Genomic DNA, 16,943 nt, shown 5'->3' with positions numbered 1-16,943 from the left:
CAACCAAAAGGGCCACACACAGCATCAAAGAACGTTGCTCACAGAAAACAAAATGCTCGAATATCAATATAAAATAGCAAACACTGAAGCAGACCTGGACAAGACTTCTGATTCACTGTGTAGACAAAACAGGGGTGGGGACAAGATGGTCAGCTCAATTATCCAAGATACTGCTGAGTTCACTGTATTATCATCACAAAGGGAAATTCACAGGCTTCATTTCTCAAATACCGTTTAGGACAAAGCAGGAGAGAGTAAACAGTATCATCTCCATGGCAGCATCGTAGCCGATTAGTAAATCAGACAGGAGGAGGCCCACACAAGGCTACAAGTGCCCAAGTGTCAGTAAAAACACATATACATATATGCAAACCTTATCCTAATGTATTGTTTTTCTTTATACTGGTTCTTAAAAAGTAGACAAGAGATGTGGTGAATTATCTGGTACTAGAAATGGACCACTTTTTTAACACTTGCACAATATGTAGGAGGAATAGAAGATAATTTCTCACATTTTGGCAGCAAAACAGTAACAGTGGATACAGCAAAGGCCAAACAATTTACATTAACAGCATACTCATATATATCCTCTGTAAACAAAGTGTAAAGTCACAGGATATTTTATTCTTCATGTGGTATATACAGGTATTCTCAGAATGATGGGAACTCCTAGAAATGAGAGAAATAACATTAGAATAAGCTAGGAACAATAAAACCTCAGTACTCTCAGGATGCAACCAAAAGTCATTTCCTTCTTCTGTTTTCTACTTGAAAATGACAAGCTCCTATTAGAGATTTGGTCCCCAAATTCAGCCTCTAGGGTATATGTTACACATGCATATTCACTACAGTTTGTTTAAATTTTGAGATGTAAGCTATAACGTGAAGAATACTGGTATCCAAAGTACCAATTATCAGACAATTCTGAAGATTAAGAAGTCATCAAAAATCAAATTATATCGACATAGCTGAACTTGTCAAGGTAGGAAAACACACTAATATATTTTATAAATATTTCATTTTGGACGCAAACAAAAAGGATTCTCCGACCTAACAAAATGTTCAACTTATGCCATTGGTCCAAAACATAAACATAGAGCAGTTGGTTTGTGGCACCAAAGCCAGTAATCCAGAAGGACATAATTAGAAAAGCACTGAAGATAAACATATGACAGCTCAAGCGGTGACATTTTTCTTGTGGTCATTAAAATAGAAAAATCGACATTTAAATTAAAAATTCTAGTATTCACTGGGTAAGCCATAAAGCCTCTTAACATTGTAAATATTTCATTATCTTCCAGACACTGTGTTCTAATTCATCTCTCTTATACTACTTGCTTAAGAAATATTTTATATTTCCTCCATATATCTCAATGATTAAAAAACATTTTTTTAATTTTCTTTTTAACGTTGTATTTATTTTTGAGACAGAGAGAGACAGAGCATGAACGGGGGAGGGTCAGAGAGACAGGGAGACACAGAATCTGAAGCAGGCTCCAGGCTCTGAGCTGTCAGCACAGAGCCTGACGCGGGGCTCGAACTCACGGACCTCGAGATCATGACCTGAGCCGAAGTCGGACGCTTAACCGACTGAGCCACCCAGGCGCCCCTGATTAAAAAACATTTAAAAGGAACAGAACATCTAAAAGAAATTAAGGCCAAAAACAATTTTCAACCTGCTTTGTCATGCAGCCAGGCTAAGAAATAGCCCAACAAATTCAAAGAATCTGCTATGAAAGCTGTTTTCCACTTCCATTTTGTTGAACCAACCTAAGGAGTCACGAATGATGTGCTGCATGTCAATGTTGTGTCACAGATCGAAGTGAGGGAAAATTTTCAGGTTAAGGTTTTATGGTGTGAGTACTCGGAGTGTCATAAAGCAAAAGCATGGCTTGTCTTCAGGAGGCTTCATTATTTACCCACTCGGTGGTCTTTTCATTACTGTTTTGAAAAGCTGTTCCTGGGGCGCCTGGGTGGCGCAGTCGGTTAAGCGTCCGACTTCAGCCAGGTCACGATCTCGCGGTCCGTGAGTTCGAGCCCGCGTCAGGCTCTGGGCTGATGGCTCAGAGCCTGGAGCCTGTTTCCGATTCTGTGTCTCCCTCTCTCTCTGACCCTCCCCCGTTCATGCTCTGTCTCTCTCTGTCCCAAAAATAAATAAACGTTGAAAAAAAAATTAAAAAAAAAAAAAAAAAAAAAAAGAAAAGCTGTTCCTTCTTTAAGATTCAATACACAACTAAACGAGAAAAGTTTTATACTGTTTTGTGACAAGCTCTAGAGTGTGACAGAAGTAAAGGTGAAAAGTAAAAAAAAAAAAATAAAGATTAAGAAGGAAAGGCTAGTTCCAGTACCAAAGAAAACTAAAGTTACTAACTCAGATCTTAAGTTTTACTATGAGAGGCACACCGCGACGCTACATTTAGTTTTAAGTAACTTAATGTGATTTTCTTTTAATTTAATGTGCGACAAAGGTCTACAACTCTCTTAGGCCTCTGCCTCATTTTTAACTTGAGCTATTTACAATTTATAAGCTTACATTTATAATTTATAAATGTATAATTATACATTTCTAATTTCAGTATTTCTAATTCACGTGGTTACTCTAACCTCATAAGAATAAATATTACTACCAGATGCGAAATTCTTCCTTTCCCCCTATTTTAATGCAGGAACAGCCTGTTCTGGCCCCTACACAGCCAAGGATTACCTGGGGCCCACCCATCTGGAGCGGGCGCTGCTGACAGCTGCTGCTGTGTACACAGGGTGTTCTCTGTGTGTACACAGCACGTATGCCAATGTGTGAGGGAGACAGGCAGTGAGGAAGGGGTAGGAGGGACACGACACCCTGGCAAAAGCATTTCCAACAGAAGCCACAAGAACACTGCTACAAACAGGTATTCGAGGCCAAAGAGAGAGTTTTAGACTACATCTCTGATCCTTAACAGTAATTTGATTGATAATCTGATGGCAATTTCTACTGTAGGTAGTATTCTTAATAGGGGCCAGTTGGTAAGAAATGGGAAAATGTGCCTAATTAAAAAATTCAAAGGGTGGCTCCAAATGTAACCACTGTGATTTTACCATTCTTAGGCTCTAAGAGTACTGGGGCTGCAGTCCATTTATGCAGTTGTCATCTACAGCCCTATTGCTTTCAAAGAAACCAGGGGCTATTTACTAATTTGGGTTGTGCTCCGTTTAGCATGTGGTGTTAAAGCTCAGGCACAAAAGATTTTTCCCTATATGCTCAGAATCTGCAAAAGAGAATTAACAAAAATAGAAGCCAAAACAGAGGTTTTGAGTTTACTGCACAAACGCCATTTATGCGTCACCAGAGACAGAGAATACATGGATAGACGCTCTTTTCTGGCTCATCGAGGGGAATGAGCTCAGAGAAGGCAACCAGGGAGCACCCCTTCCACGTTTAACAATCTGACTTTCTAAATGCAAGGTGGAGATGAGCAATCTCTCTACATGAATCTAGGAGGGGAAACTTTTCCAGGGCCCTGCCTCATCTCCCTTTTCCACACCCCTCCAACTCTCAAGCCACTACTGGTCATCCCAGCCCAGTGCCCTGCAAGACACTCATGGGTACAAATGAAAACCTCCTCTTCTGGAGGCAGGTGAGCGCCGAGCTCAGACAGGTGCCTATGGTTTCAAAATCTATAGCCCACTAGAAGCTCAAACCAGGTTTTAGTAAGGGCCTCTTTTTTTTTTTTTTTTTTTTTTACTGGATTTGAAGGATGAGACACAATGGTATTTCTGTTAAAATCAGTAAGTTGACAGAGGCTACCTTTTTACTACAGATGAGAAATCTAAGCAATTAGATGATAATAGTCTACCTACACAAACATGAGGAAGTTTGTGTTCTATTTGGTGTTCACTACATTTTCTATTAGAAGCTACTGCACAAGCAAGTCAAAAGGAAAACACAAACTGCATCCTGTTTATAGGAGCTGAAATTAGACCCATTGCTTTTGTTACTTCCTTTTTTTTTTTTTGACACAGAAAAGGTTTCAACACAGAAACCTTAACACTCGCAGCAGAATGTTTTTGGAGAACACCTGTACTACACAAACTTTAGTATACGTAATAATTTGATGACTCTTTCCAAGAATTCAGTTGCATGTACTTCCTCTAAAGAAATAGGAATTTCATCTCGTCAGAATCATAGAGATGCCCCTTGCCTTCAGTGCAGGAAAATCTGTAGATATAAATTCAAGTTTTATGTGGGCAGTATTCATATTCAAAAGCTCAGCTAATTTTCCTAACATAACTTTCTTACATTTATTGACGATATAACAAGGTTTACCAAAACAGTTATCTGCAGATGTTGACAAATATTAATTCATTTGGTATTGTATGCATTTAAATGCTTTTCCTTAATGTCATCTGGCTGAAGAGCAAGTCGAATTTATTTCACAGTTTTACATTATAGTTCTTATCGTCTACTTAAATTCTGTGTGGTAATAGCATTCTTATTGCAATATGACTAGAAAGTATAACAGTATTTTTGCTAGTTTTAATATTAAGCAGGGATTTTAGTGGAAACACCACAGTGTGATATGTCGAGGCAGTAATACAAAGTGACACGTATTTAATGATAGTGCTAGTTCTATAAGTAACATCATATTAAAAAATCCAGTGAATGTTATTTCCTCTTAATTAGGGTCATTAACCTTCAGTGGAGCTTTCTTCTTTTCTTTTGTTCTTTCTTTCAAGTTGAAATGATATTTTTATTTATGGAGCCCCAATCAAAGGACCCAACAATTCTTAATAGCAACTTCCAATAGTTGATTCTTGCTTGTCTTCCTGGTCTCTCCAAAAAAAAAAACAAAAAACAAAAAACAAAAAACAAAAAACAAAAAACAAAAAACAAAAACTAAGTAAGCTTTGACAAATAGAGACACTTAGGAATACCGTAAGTATACACAAGGGTTCCCATACACATTCTCTTTCAGTCTAGCACAGAAGAAGGGGCAGGACGAACACAGCAGTTGGGGCGTCGAAAGTTCTGCAGCATGGACTGTAAAACACTGTGCTGCCTTCCTTTGAGCTTTTTATTTGAAGAAGTATCTGAGGAAATGGATCTCCGGGTCTGGCTGTTTTGAGCTTTGATTAATTTCTCATGTTCCCTGATTTGTCTTTGTAGATGGTTCTGGATTGCGATACCCAGGGACTCTGGGTCCAGGGAGGCACCATACACTTCCCAGGTCATGCCCTGCTCATCCCACACGACATCCCTGACACGCTTGGACTGTTTCAACTGCAGCTTGGAGTCGGCGCCCAGCTGCTTTTTCTTCTCTCCTGGGGTGAGTCCCACCTGGGCGGCAGCCGCGGTCACATTTAACTTTTGCTCCTTGAGGAACTCGCTGACTCGGCTGGCCCGCCGTGGGCTGGCTTTGACCAGGCGAGAAGGGGTCCTCTTGCCAGAACCTGGACTGGAGTCACCCATGGAATCAGATGGGAGGCTCAGGCTGGTGGCTGTCTTGGTCTGTCTATTTTCCTCCAGGGTACCCTCCTGGTTCTTCCTCACTGGGGAGGGCGTAGGACTAGCAGCTGACCCAGTGCCTCCACTTTCTTGAGATTTAGGATTGAGCAGCAGGGTTTTGGCCTCTGCCCTGGCCCTGGCATCAAGGATATCGGTGCCTCTACATTCTTGTTTTACTATCTGAGGAGATGCCGGCTGCTTCTCTCTTGCATCTCCTTTGTCAGTGGGATCCAGGCTCCCGGGCTGGTCGGCTTTGTTGGCAGGACCACAAGAGTCAGAGAGTTGGCAGTCTGGGTTTGTTTCGTGACCATCTGTGGTTTTCACTGCAAACTCAGATGGCTTGGTTTCAACTTTCCTCAATTCATGATTTGTTTCGGTTTGACTTCCCGCACTGAAAGAAATCTGGTCAGTGGGGCTGGCTTTCAGGGACCTGGAATTCACACCTGAAAGCTGTTTAGAGGTGGGCTCTTCCCTTGCTGGGGTCATTCCCGCAGACCCTGTATCTTCCTTACACAGATCCTGAGTATTACTGGATGCCACGGTGATGGATGAGATCTTAAGGACCTCACTCGGTAAGCTCCCCAATTTGCATTCCCCTAGGAGAGCTGTGGAAACAGCGGCAGCTGCCTGGATGTGCACTTCTGGCATGATGCCGGGGCACGGACCTGACCCTTGGGGGGAGTGGATGTTGTCAGATAGCTCCAGCCTGTGGCTCCCACTGCCGCTGCCATTGCAAATGACACGCAGCTGCTCTTGTTCCAAACGCTCAGGAATTGGGGTTTCCTTTAAGAATGCAGCGAGGATGCTGGGGCTGGTGGAGACCGATCTGCTCTCCACACTTGCCACTGCCTGCACCCCAGCATCTTGCCGAGCCCTGTCGGGAGCTTCCGTGACCTCACTTGCAGCTTCGTTGGTCATTGTACTTGCTTCTTTGAACCTTGACACCTGATCTGGAGGACGTGTGGAGACTTTGCTAGTGAGGTGGGGTGGTTGAGGTGTCACAGAAGTCATGGACTGGCTGTCTGAGGTGGTGGCTGAGGGCTGTTTGTTCCCTGAACATCCTTCTTTCACGGGAGAGTCACAGGACCTTGTCTGGGAGTCGCATATGGCTCCTGGCCTTGCCCCTTTGGGTTGGCCTACAGGAGACGAGGGGTGACTGAACACCTTGGCTGCTGTATTTGCAGTCTGCAGCATTCCCTGGATTGTTTTTTGAGAAGAAAAATCACAGGGCACTTGGTCTTTGCTGTTGCTCTGGGTGCTTCCCACAGGGCAATGTGACTTTTCAGGTTTTTCAAGAATCTTCCCATCCGAGGTTCTCTGTGTTTTCAGCAGAGTATCTTCAGGTCCTGATAAGGGGCTGGCATTGAGCTGGTCACTTGGGGTCGCCTGGTGGGTGTGTTGGTTGGCTGGCATTGTAAATGCTTCGTCTATGAGATCCTTTCCTGCTGCAGAACATGGGGCTGGTGCTGTGGGCTCACTGCTTCCTGGCAGCTGGGTATTGTCAGAACTGCATGGAGGAGACACTTTTTCCACCTCATTGAAGACACCAGGAGAAGACATGTCTGGCTGGGTGGTCTCATGCTCAAAGGCCTGCATCAGGACCTCAGCAGCTGCACTGGGGCTGAGGTCTGGCTCTGCAGGAGTGCTGGAAAGGCCATTGGTGTTCTCACACAAGACGGCTGGTAGAGACCGAGGGGAGGCAGCCTGCACTTCTCCTAGATCCTCTTCTTTTCCAGAAGCTGTGATCAAGGAAGTTTTAGCTGATCTCAAAGGGTCAGGTACAGTCCCCATGGAATTCTTCTTCAGGAAATCCTCAGAGCTCTCCCCGGAACAGTGTTCCACCTGGGAAGCAGTTTTAGCTCAGTGTAGGGACGGAGTCAGGGACGATTCCTCTGAAGGATCAATCTGTGAATCAAGGAAATAGTATGATTAACCCGGTACACATTTAGGGGTTGAAAATACAGCAAACTAATTCGTACAAGATCTTATAAGCACACTAAGCCTTTTCCTCGCGTATTCGTTGCTATAAAACATAGATCTTGGGAAGAAAGACTTTGAAAAAAATATTTTAATTATACAAGTATTATTTGGTACATTAGTTTCTGCTTGCATCCCATTTCTGTCTGCAAATAGGTTTTTAATGTATTTACCTAAGCATTTGATAACTACCCAAAAGTCATTTGTGTAGTCTGATTTACCAGATATCCGAAAATCCTATAAAGCTACTGTAATCAAATCAGTAAGTATTGAAATAGGCCTAAACAGATACGTGAAATAGAATATCTAGAAATAGATCCACATATAAATGAAGATTTAATATATGACAAGAGAGGCATTTCAATTTAGTGGCAAAATGATGGATTATTTAATATAAGGAGCTGGAAAACTGTTTATGCATCTGGAAGAAAATAAAGCTAGATCTTTATCTTATACCAACTCCAAAAATAAATCCTAGATGGATTTAGATAGATTAAAGGTTAAAAATGTAAAATAAGTAATTAAATAAATAAAATCCTGTAAGAAAATCTAGGAACCATAAATATAATCTAGGGGCAGAGAGGGTAGGCTTCTCTTGGCAAGGGAGAAAACACACAAACTAAGAAAAACATAAGGGATTGAATAAAACCCAAAAGTTTTGTATGGCAAAAGATACCATAAACAAATACAATAGATTTGAAAAACAAATGTTTAAAATCCTAGAGGACAGGCAAAAATATCTATCATACAGCAGAAGCTCTTAAAAATTTTCAGGGAAAGAAAATAGGTCTTTGGAAAAATGGACGCAGAACATGAAAATGCAGCCTGCAACGTAGGAAACATGACAGTCAACAAGCTTTTGGAAAAATGATCAAATTCATCTGTAGTCAAAGAAAATGCAAATAAAGTAACAACGAGATTTTGGTTTACAATACTTCCACCTGCAAAAACTTTTTTTAAAAAGAGCTGTAACATTATGGCCTGGGGAGACCTAGCGAAAGGAAGTATTTTTATTAATTGTAGGTGCATATTGTGTATTGTTACAGCTTTCTTAGGGAAGCAGTTTAGTTTTTAAAGCTAAAAATACACATGTCCTCGACTCTGTGATCCTAACTCTATCGACAGATGTAAAATACCAGCATATATAGATAGGGATACAAGTATGTTTACTGAAGTACTATTTGTAGGGGCAGAAAAACTGGATGTAAACTGATTTCCATCAAAAGGGGGAGTAGTAGAATAGATCAAGACATATCTCTACTGTAGAGCATAATGCAACCATCAAAATAAACAGTTAATTGGGCTGTAACTTTTCAATTGGGAGGGATTTCTCCAAGGTATGGCTGAGTGAGAAAAGCAAGGTAGAGAAAAGAATATATACATTTTCCTTTTTGTGAAACAGTGACCTAAAACACACAGTGACCTAAACACACAATGACCTAAAACAGACTGTGTATGTGTACAGATATGTTTGTATATCATTATATAAATTCTAAAAATATTTAGACTGAGACATATTAGGTCTTAAATGGAGGGAATGTGAGGAGTAGAAGACAGTAAAAGAGAGATGGAGGTACTGAAAGGTGGGAAAAAACTTACTTTTTTAAATCTGAATTTTATTTACTTATATTTTTATTTGAGAGAGAGAGAGAGAGAGAGAGAGAGCGAGCAAGCATGGGAGGGAGGGGCAAAGGGAGAACAAGAGAATCTTAAGCAGGCTCATGCTCAGTGTGGAGTCTGACACAGGGCTCTACCCCATGACCCCTAGGATCATGACCTGAGCCGAAATCAAGAGATGGATGTTCAACAGACTGAGCCACCCAGGCGCCCCTTCCCATCCTTGGTCTTGACTGTTTTCTGCTAAAACCCTTTGTTCAGGTGTATATTCCATTTCTTCCTTATTGGAGTTTTCTGTCGCAGTCACTTACTGGGCACCAAGCCTGTCTTCCCCTCTGCCCCTTTCTCATCTGCCTTTATTATGCCTTTCCTCCCACTCTCTGCCCTCCTCATCCTCAAAAAGCCTACCCATTCTTCAAGGCTACACTTAAATCTCATTTCCTTTCTGAAGGCCTCTAAAGCTTTCAAGTCATAAAGTCTTTCTCTCTTTTAAAAATCGTACAGCTGTGGTCATCTGGGTCCTTCTCATGTGCTGTTTTTGTACCTTTGTTACTCGTGTAAATGTCTTATTTCTCCAAAAGTACTTCAAGTTCCAGGAGGGAAGGGGACAAGCTTATTGATTCTTTTCTGTTCACTCCACAGGAGACAGTGCAAAGTCTTGTGCATAAAAAGGTGTTAATTGATCCCAACTTCCCTCCCAAATGGCTATTATTAAAGCCTTGCCAAACTTCAAAATAATAGGAAATGTTAACCCATGACATGGAATATTAATCAAAACACACAATTTAAAAGAGTGCTATTTTTAAAAGTAAAAAACAGGTTGTATCTTCTTTATGAAACTTTATCTGTAATTCAGTGATAGGCAATTAAAAACAAGTACATTGGACACCTGCTACAAAAGCGGGAAGGTTTCATAAAGCCAGGAGTATAGAACATCTCCTGTGTTATATAGCTGGAGCCAAGAAACCTGGTTTGCAAAGAGGACTGTGAAATATAAGCAGCTCAAAGTTCAGCAACTGAAGCTGAAAGACTTAGAAAAAGACATTTCATAAAGCTCTCAGCATTTGCTGTGTTTACTTCCATTTTCCACAGATACCTAGTTGATTATACTAGTTTAACTTTAAAAGGTGTTTCCTTTTGTTTACTTTGTTAATAGAGGCAAAATCCATCAATTCAAGAATCAAGAAGAAAGGGGCCCCTGGGAGGCTCAGCAGGTTGAAGTCCGATTCTTGATTTTGCCTCAGGTCATGGTCTCCAGGTTCCTCAGACTGAGCCCCAGTAGGACTCTGTGCTGACAGTGTGGAGTCTGCTTGGGATTCTCTCTCCCTCTTATTTGTGTTTTTTTCCCCTCTCTCTCAAAATAAATACACTTTAAAAAAAAAAAGAATCAAGAAGAAAAAACAGATTCTTGGCTCATACTTGTGATCTGAAACTCTTGATTCATGGATAGATAGGAAATCAAGACCTTTCTCAATCATATCTGCTAAAGTAATCGTTACAGCATCTCCATGTGTCCAGGAATATTTTCCCCTCCTCTCTCCAACTAGAAGCAGAAATCTATAGTCTCCAATAGGTTAGACAGATAGGGTATTTTAAAAGTGTAATTACTTGGTGGTTTAGAGTGGGGAGTGTATGTCTTTAAAATCAAGCTGAGTCCATTATGATAAGATTTAATAACCTCTACAAATGAAATTGCTAACAGGTAGTCCACAGACTGAATGAATCCCTGCAGGTGTGTGTATGTGTGTGTGTGTGTGCGTGTGCGTGTGTGTGTGAGAGAGAGAACTGCATGGTTTCCCCTTCTCTTCTCTCCCTTTCTTCCCCCTCCTCTCTTTCCTCCTTCCCCCTTCCTTTTCCTTTCTTTTTTTCTTTTATGAATTGAAGAGATCTTTCATAAAAAGCCAGATTTCCCTCTTTTTGTTAATTTTTAAAAACTCAGAAGGTATGCATTTCTAGGCAGCAACCACCAGGTAGTGATGATGAGGGCTGGCTACCTTGTTGAGCATGGACTTTCCACATGGCCCATTCCCCACTACCTTGCTTTCTTGGTTTGTTATTACTTACCTGGGCTGTGTGGGCAGTCAAATTTGAGAACTTTGGTCTAAGAATACTGACAGAGTAGGCTTCCCAACCCAATTTTTAGTCCTCTGAGAGCAGTTCAGCATTGTCTTTAAGAACATGGACCCTGGGCCAGAATTCCTGGATTATAGTATCAGTTCCACTAGCTAACTCTAACTCTGTGTGCTTGGGCAAGTTAACTTAACCGCTCAAGGAACCCATTTCATCTATAAATTGAGGATAATAATCATGGTACTGCCTCAGTGGGATGTTGTGAGGAATAGATTTAACATTTGGAACAAACAACATCTTGGCATATATTAAACATCTTATGAGTACTAGCTTCTTTTGAAAACCTTGATATTTAGGCTTTGATCTGTGTTAAAGAAAAAAACTATTCTGACACTTGTGAAAATGGTAAGGAAGACTTTACTTAGGACTATTGGGATACGTGTCAAGACTACTGCATAAAGAGAGAACGATCAAGTTCAACTCCAAATACAATTGCAGTAATAAGTGGGGATTTTTAACTAAAGAGCAGTTAAGGGGGGGCGTCAGTGGATAAAACATTACTAAGAGGAGAAATCAAAGGTACAGGGACTCTAGATGAATGCAGGCCAAGTGATCAGACACCAACTAGGGGATGGTGGGAGAGTGGGAAATTTAATCTGTTATTGAGGATATCAGATATTAAGCGTGGGAGGATTCTCTCTAAACTGGCTTAGCAGGATTCTTGCTAAAACTGGACTCTGCAAGAACAGGCATGGAAGCCCAAGACCGAGTCCTAGTCAGTAAGAGGGCTCAGAGGAGCCTGACTAAGGTTGGTCGAAGAGAGAGTCTTTGTCATATGCACTGGTGAATATGGATTTTCTTATAATACTCTCTGCAGCAATATGAATTCTTTCTGAATTGGCCATAAATTGCACAGGAGCTAATGGTATCTCTGATTTTGTCTTTTAGTTTGATAGGAACTAGATTCTTAGTAGCAGGTGTCTTTGGTCCTTCTGCCCTTAAAATCATGAGCAAGGATTTAAGGCCTTATTGCAGCAATGCAGCAAGCCTGCAAGGTAAATATTATCCACCTTTTACAGGGAAGGAAACTGAGGTCCAGAGGTTAAGTAACCTACTCACGGCTGAATACCTATAATTCCTATTGAACTGAATTTTTATGGGTGCAAATGCCTGGGCTCTTTCTGTGAGCTTCCTTATTATCTGTAACTCTGGAAAGAACATGCAAAGCAAGAGAAATCTGTCTATCTATCTATCTATCTATCTATCTATCTATCCATCTATCTATCTAGAGGAGAGAGAGAGAGACTTCTTTTTGCAAGTGATCTGCAACCCAGGGGCAGCCTGCATGGCATTAACACAGACTACCATGACATTCATAACTGGTCACTTTATGAAAAGCCTGCCTTGCCGAAGGCTGACACTGCCACCATTCATCCTGAAAATTGTGGGTTCCACTACTATGCCACGCTGCCTATTTTCATAACAGACACCCACGCTTAATAAGACAAGCAGCAGGGAACCTCAGCCCTTTGTGATTTGCTCCAGAGCTGCTCTGGTGGGAAGAGCATTAGACAGAAAGAACAGAGAGAGGCTTGGCAGTCCTGGACCGGCAGGATGCTAGTACATTGCAGGTCATGGCGATAATCTTGTGCACAGCAATTACCTTTGCCTACTTCAGAACTGCTGCATTGCTAGAACAAGGACTTCAGGATGTCATCGCATCTCTTTTAGTGACATTCTAGGTAAGTGTTACATGGACCTCAGTGATACCTCTGTCTGCAGATATCTGACAGCAGTTTTTAGCCTTCAGATGGATGATGCAAAGACCCTTGAAGAACAGTGAGGCAAGAGGTAAGAGACGATTAATCCTTAAGAAAAGGATAAAGAAAAAAAATGTCATCTGGCATCCTATTCAACCTGATTTTTTTTTGCTCCCTTTAATCGAGAAACTTTGCCTAGATATTTGCATTCTGAGCCCAGCAGATTGTGCCAGTGCACAGTTTTAAGGAGAGGTGATTCAATCCCAAGAAACACCCACAAGCTAGGAAAAGCAGTTCGTTCTTTCTTTAAAAATTCATACCTTCGCAGTAACAGCTGCCTCAAATGCACTTCAAAGATACTCGCTGAAAAATTGGTTCTTCCCTGCGAACTGCATCTAAAGCAAATCAGAATGGCTGAAGAGACAAGAAGCCTGTTTTGCTCAGTGCCACTGACAGTGCCCGGTAGACTTTTAACCCTAATGGTTACTTTAATAAAGGCACAGGAGAAACAAGCCACATCCTTCTCCCCATTCAAGTCATTTGTTCCACGCTATTCTAGAAAAACAAATGCATGGTTTATTATCTCACTGAATTCCACTGTAAGTAGGGCCAGATAAAAATCTCTTAAGAAGTAAAAAAGGGCTTTAAGAAGCATGAAACCCCAAGCAGATCCCCATCTTTTGTCAAACACAAAATGTGAACAGGCGGCTTCTAAATTCACCACAGATAGAATCACACGGCTCAGCGAGCGCTTACATTTTTACTTTCTGTATTCCAGACACAGTTCTGCAGGTGAACTTAGTTAATCCTCACAATAACTCCATAAGGACGAACCTACTACGAGTTCCACTTTGCAGATCTGGAAGCTGCGGCAAGACCACACAAGCAATCAAGGTTAAAGACCCAATTTGAATCCAGACCCTCTGAGTACAGAGTCCATGTTGTTAATCAGTTTTACACAGGGGAGAAATAGGGCACTTTTCATGGAGGCAAGCTCAATGACCAGTGGAGGAAGCCTCATCAGACAATATAGGAAACAATGGAAAACTCAAAAAAAACCCAAAAAACAAAAAAACCACATAGCCTTAAACCCCTCTCACTGATTCGGATGAACAGAGGTAAACTAGACTACACAAAAATTCCTGTTCTTCATAATGATTAATCCAATTTGGACATTTTAAGGGCCACAGACTTTTCTGGGAAGCTGATGAAAACTAGGGACCTTCTCTCTAGAAACACAAACTTGCACACACATGTGTTTGCAGATAACTTTAGGGGGTTCCTGGCTGGAAACCATTCCCAGACCATCCATTAATATCCTTTTATCTAAGAAAAAAATTTTATGATAGGAAAAGATAGGATTCAGTAGGCAAAGAGGGAAAGGTTAAGACCCGAGGTCCCGGGGTGGGGCAAAACAGGTATTTGGGAACAATGCCGGGAGCTTCTGACCACAGCAAACCCCCTTGGAGTAAGGTTCCTCTTAAGACCATAGCAGACACCACCTACTCCCCCTCAGGTTCCCCTCAGTAATTTGACAAAAGACCTAACTAAAAATTAGTAGACCATAAAAACAAATTCAGTATGGCCATAGACCACCCCTCATACAATGGCATCGAGCCAATGGGGAACGGACAACCCAGCTCCCAGAGTGATCCAGCCAATAAGGGTAGGACCTGAGAAGGAGCAAGGGGGAAAGGAAGGTGGGGGTGATCAGAATTTTGCAGAACAAAGTCCTTTGCCTATTGTCGTGGGCATTCACTTTCTATGTCCCCTCTCTATAAAGAGAGCTTTCATACTATTCTTACTTCTTACATTTTGATCTTATACTCTGATAAACTTTTGCCTGCTGCTCATTTTATTTTGTGTCCACCTCTTTGTTCTTTGAAGTACTAGACAACGAATCCGGGTATTGAGATAAAAACAACAAACAAACCAACCCCTGCAACATCGCCACAAAATTAAATTTACCTGCCTCACATTGTTGTTATAGCATTTAAAGGAAATAAGCTAAATACTTAGCATAGTTTTGGGAAGATAACAGATAATCATGAATTATTATTATTTTAAAAAATTATTTTGGCATCATTTACCCGAGGAGGCATGCATTATGCGATATATTTCAAAATGACTCTGTCTTAAGTGGTCCAGCAGAAATGTTTACTTTTTAAATTCTCCCCAACCCATCTAAAGACTATTATTTGAAGAGGAAACTTTTAGCTAATTCAAAAATTAGCACAAAATGAGGTCTATTCTTTTTAGGTCATGGGTGACACATGAACTTTTGGGTTCTTTCTCAACAAAATCAAGACTCAGGTTTTAATGACCTTGAAAAATTAACCCCTCAAAAGCACCATTTTCCTACCTGTGGAGATAACTCATAGCTAAATATCAACGTTTCTATTTAAAAATGCTTAAAATAAGTTTTTTTTTTTTTTTTAATTTGAATTCTTCTGGGGAAACATGAATAAAATAATTGTTTTGTTACTTCCTCCCTTGTCTAATCAAGCTGGCTCTTCTCATTTACTCTGTTTGCCTGATGGATATTCTGATCTGAATGTTTTCCTCTTCTTTCGCAACTCGGCTCTGAAGGATTTCAATTGCGAGCGTATTTTAGTTGCAAACAGAATGCAACAGGATCTCTGGGCTAACTAATGGTTAAACAACACCCTATTAGCAATAAAATAAGAGCTCTGCATTTGCATTTTAAAATCCTGGGTGAGATATGATCTAAGCTGCCCGCATCCCAATTTTCTCAAGATATATTTAGCGCCACTCAGCCTTACAAACAAGTATTCTTGTCCTTGCTCGGTTCCTCCCTGACCTTGCTGATAGCCGGCCGCCTTTTCCCCTGGCTGCCGCACTTCCCCTCACACGCCAAGTCGAGCTCATTAAAACCAGGCCTCCGCTCCACCTGCTTTCCCTCCGGCAAAGGCGAGTGGGGGCCTAAACGGAGACCCTGGCTGCCCAGCTGCAGGCGGAAAGCTTTTAGTGATTTCTGCTTTTAGCTCACGTCAGACACGGGCCAGGAACCTCTCCTTGCACACTTGCTTCTTTAATCATTTTGAACGATGGGAACGTGCCTGGTGGCAGTACCTGTGGTGAAGGAAACAGGAAAAAAGCCGTACGTGGAGCCGGTCAGTTGGGGCTGTTCTGCTCCTAGAGAGCAGGGAAACCCCGGAGAAGGCAAATTAGGAAGTAGATAGATTCCTCAGGGCCTGGCATCTGGACCTTGTGCACAGTGCTGCCTTTCTGCTGAAGGAATCATACACATTCTTTGGGGGCGCCTGGGTGGCTCAGTCGCTTAAACGACCCCGGGACATCTGCTCAGGTCATGATCTCTAGCTTCCTAGGTTCAGCCCTGCCTGGGCCTCTGTGCTGACAGCTCAGAGCCTGGAGCCTGCTTGGGATTCTGGGTTTCCCTCTCTCTCTGCCCCGCCCCCTGCTGGTAAGCGCAGGCGCAGGCACACACTTTCTCAAAAAAAAAAAAAAAAAAAAAAAAAAAAAAAAAAAAAAAAACCACACACACACACACACAAAAACCACATAAAAAACAAAAAAGAAATAAACAATGGGTCACTCTCCTGCTTTACAGTCTGTAAAACACTGTTTCAGGTATCATGAGGTACTTAAAATTTTAATTTTGGCCTAAGGAGATTTTAATACATTTGAGGAGATAAGGACAATTCTGTCAGAAGTTAAAAATGAGCAAGATACTATATAATTAAGTGACTAATGCTGTGGTAATAAACCATACAGTGCTTCAAATCAGGGGAAAGGCCAATATTTTTTATTCAATTGACATTTCCTGGTAGTTTTTTTTTTTTGTAGGCTAGAAAATATCGCCTGTTAAGTCTAAAGAAAAAAAATGGACATTTAGAAATTAAGAGAAAGGTGAAGCAAGTAAGAATAAAAAAGAATGGTCTTTGATTGAAAAGATAATAATCTCTTAAGTCAGACTGAGATAATTAGGAAGTACTGTTAAATTCATTCACTCATTTAATAAGCTGAGTGCCTTCTTTGTGACAGATATTCAG

At 41.2% G+C, this 16,943-nt stretch overlaps 1 protein-coding gene across 3 annotated transcripts in view; it reads right to left on the bottom strand.

Moving 5' to 3' along the window:
• Positions 1-4,846: 4,846 nt before the first annotated feature.
• Positions 4,847-16,943, bottom strand: part of GPRIN3 (GPRIN family member 3) — a 58,666-nt gene continuing 46,569 nt past the window's right edge. For 2 of the 3 annotated variants that reach the window (XM_045473019.1, XM_045473028.1), the window contains exon 2: positions 4,847-7,390. In XM_045473019.1, the coding sequence (XP_045328975.1) occupies positions 4,952-7,276 (2,325 nt within the window). In that variant the 5' untranslated portion in view covers positions 7,277-7,390 and the 3' untranslated portion in view covers positions 4,847-4,951. Of the gene's footprint in view, positions 7,391-13,229; positions 13,347-16,943 lie in introns of those variants that run through there. The other variant, XM_045473038.1, reaches the window with a different exon arrangement.

The sequence above is a fragment of the Leopardus geoffroyi genome, chromosome B1 (assembly GCF_018350155.1).
Source record: "Leopardus geoffroyi isolate Oge1 chromosome B1, O.geoffroyi_Oge1_pat1.0, whole genome shotgun sequence".
In the NCBI taxonomy this organism is placed as follows: domain Eukaryota; kingdom Metazoa; phylum Chordata; class Mammalia; order Carnivora; family Felidae; genus Leopardus; species Leopardus geoffroyi.
The sequence above is the reverse complement of the archived record's forward strand: the minus strand, read 5'-3'. Positions and strand labels throughout refer to the sequence as shown.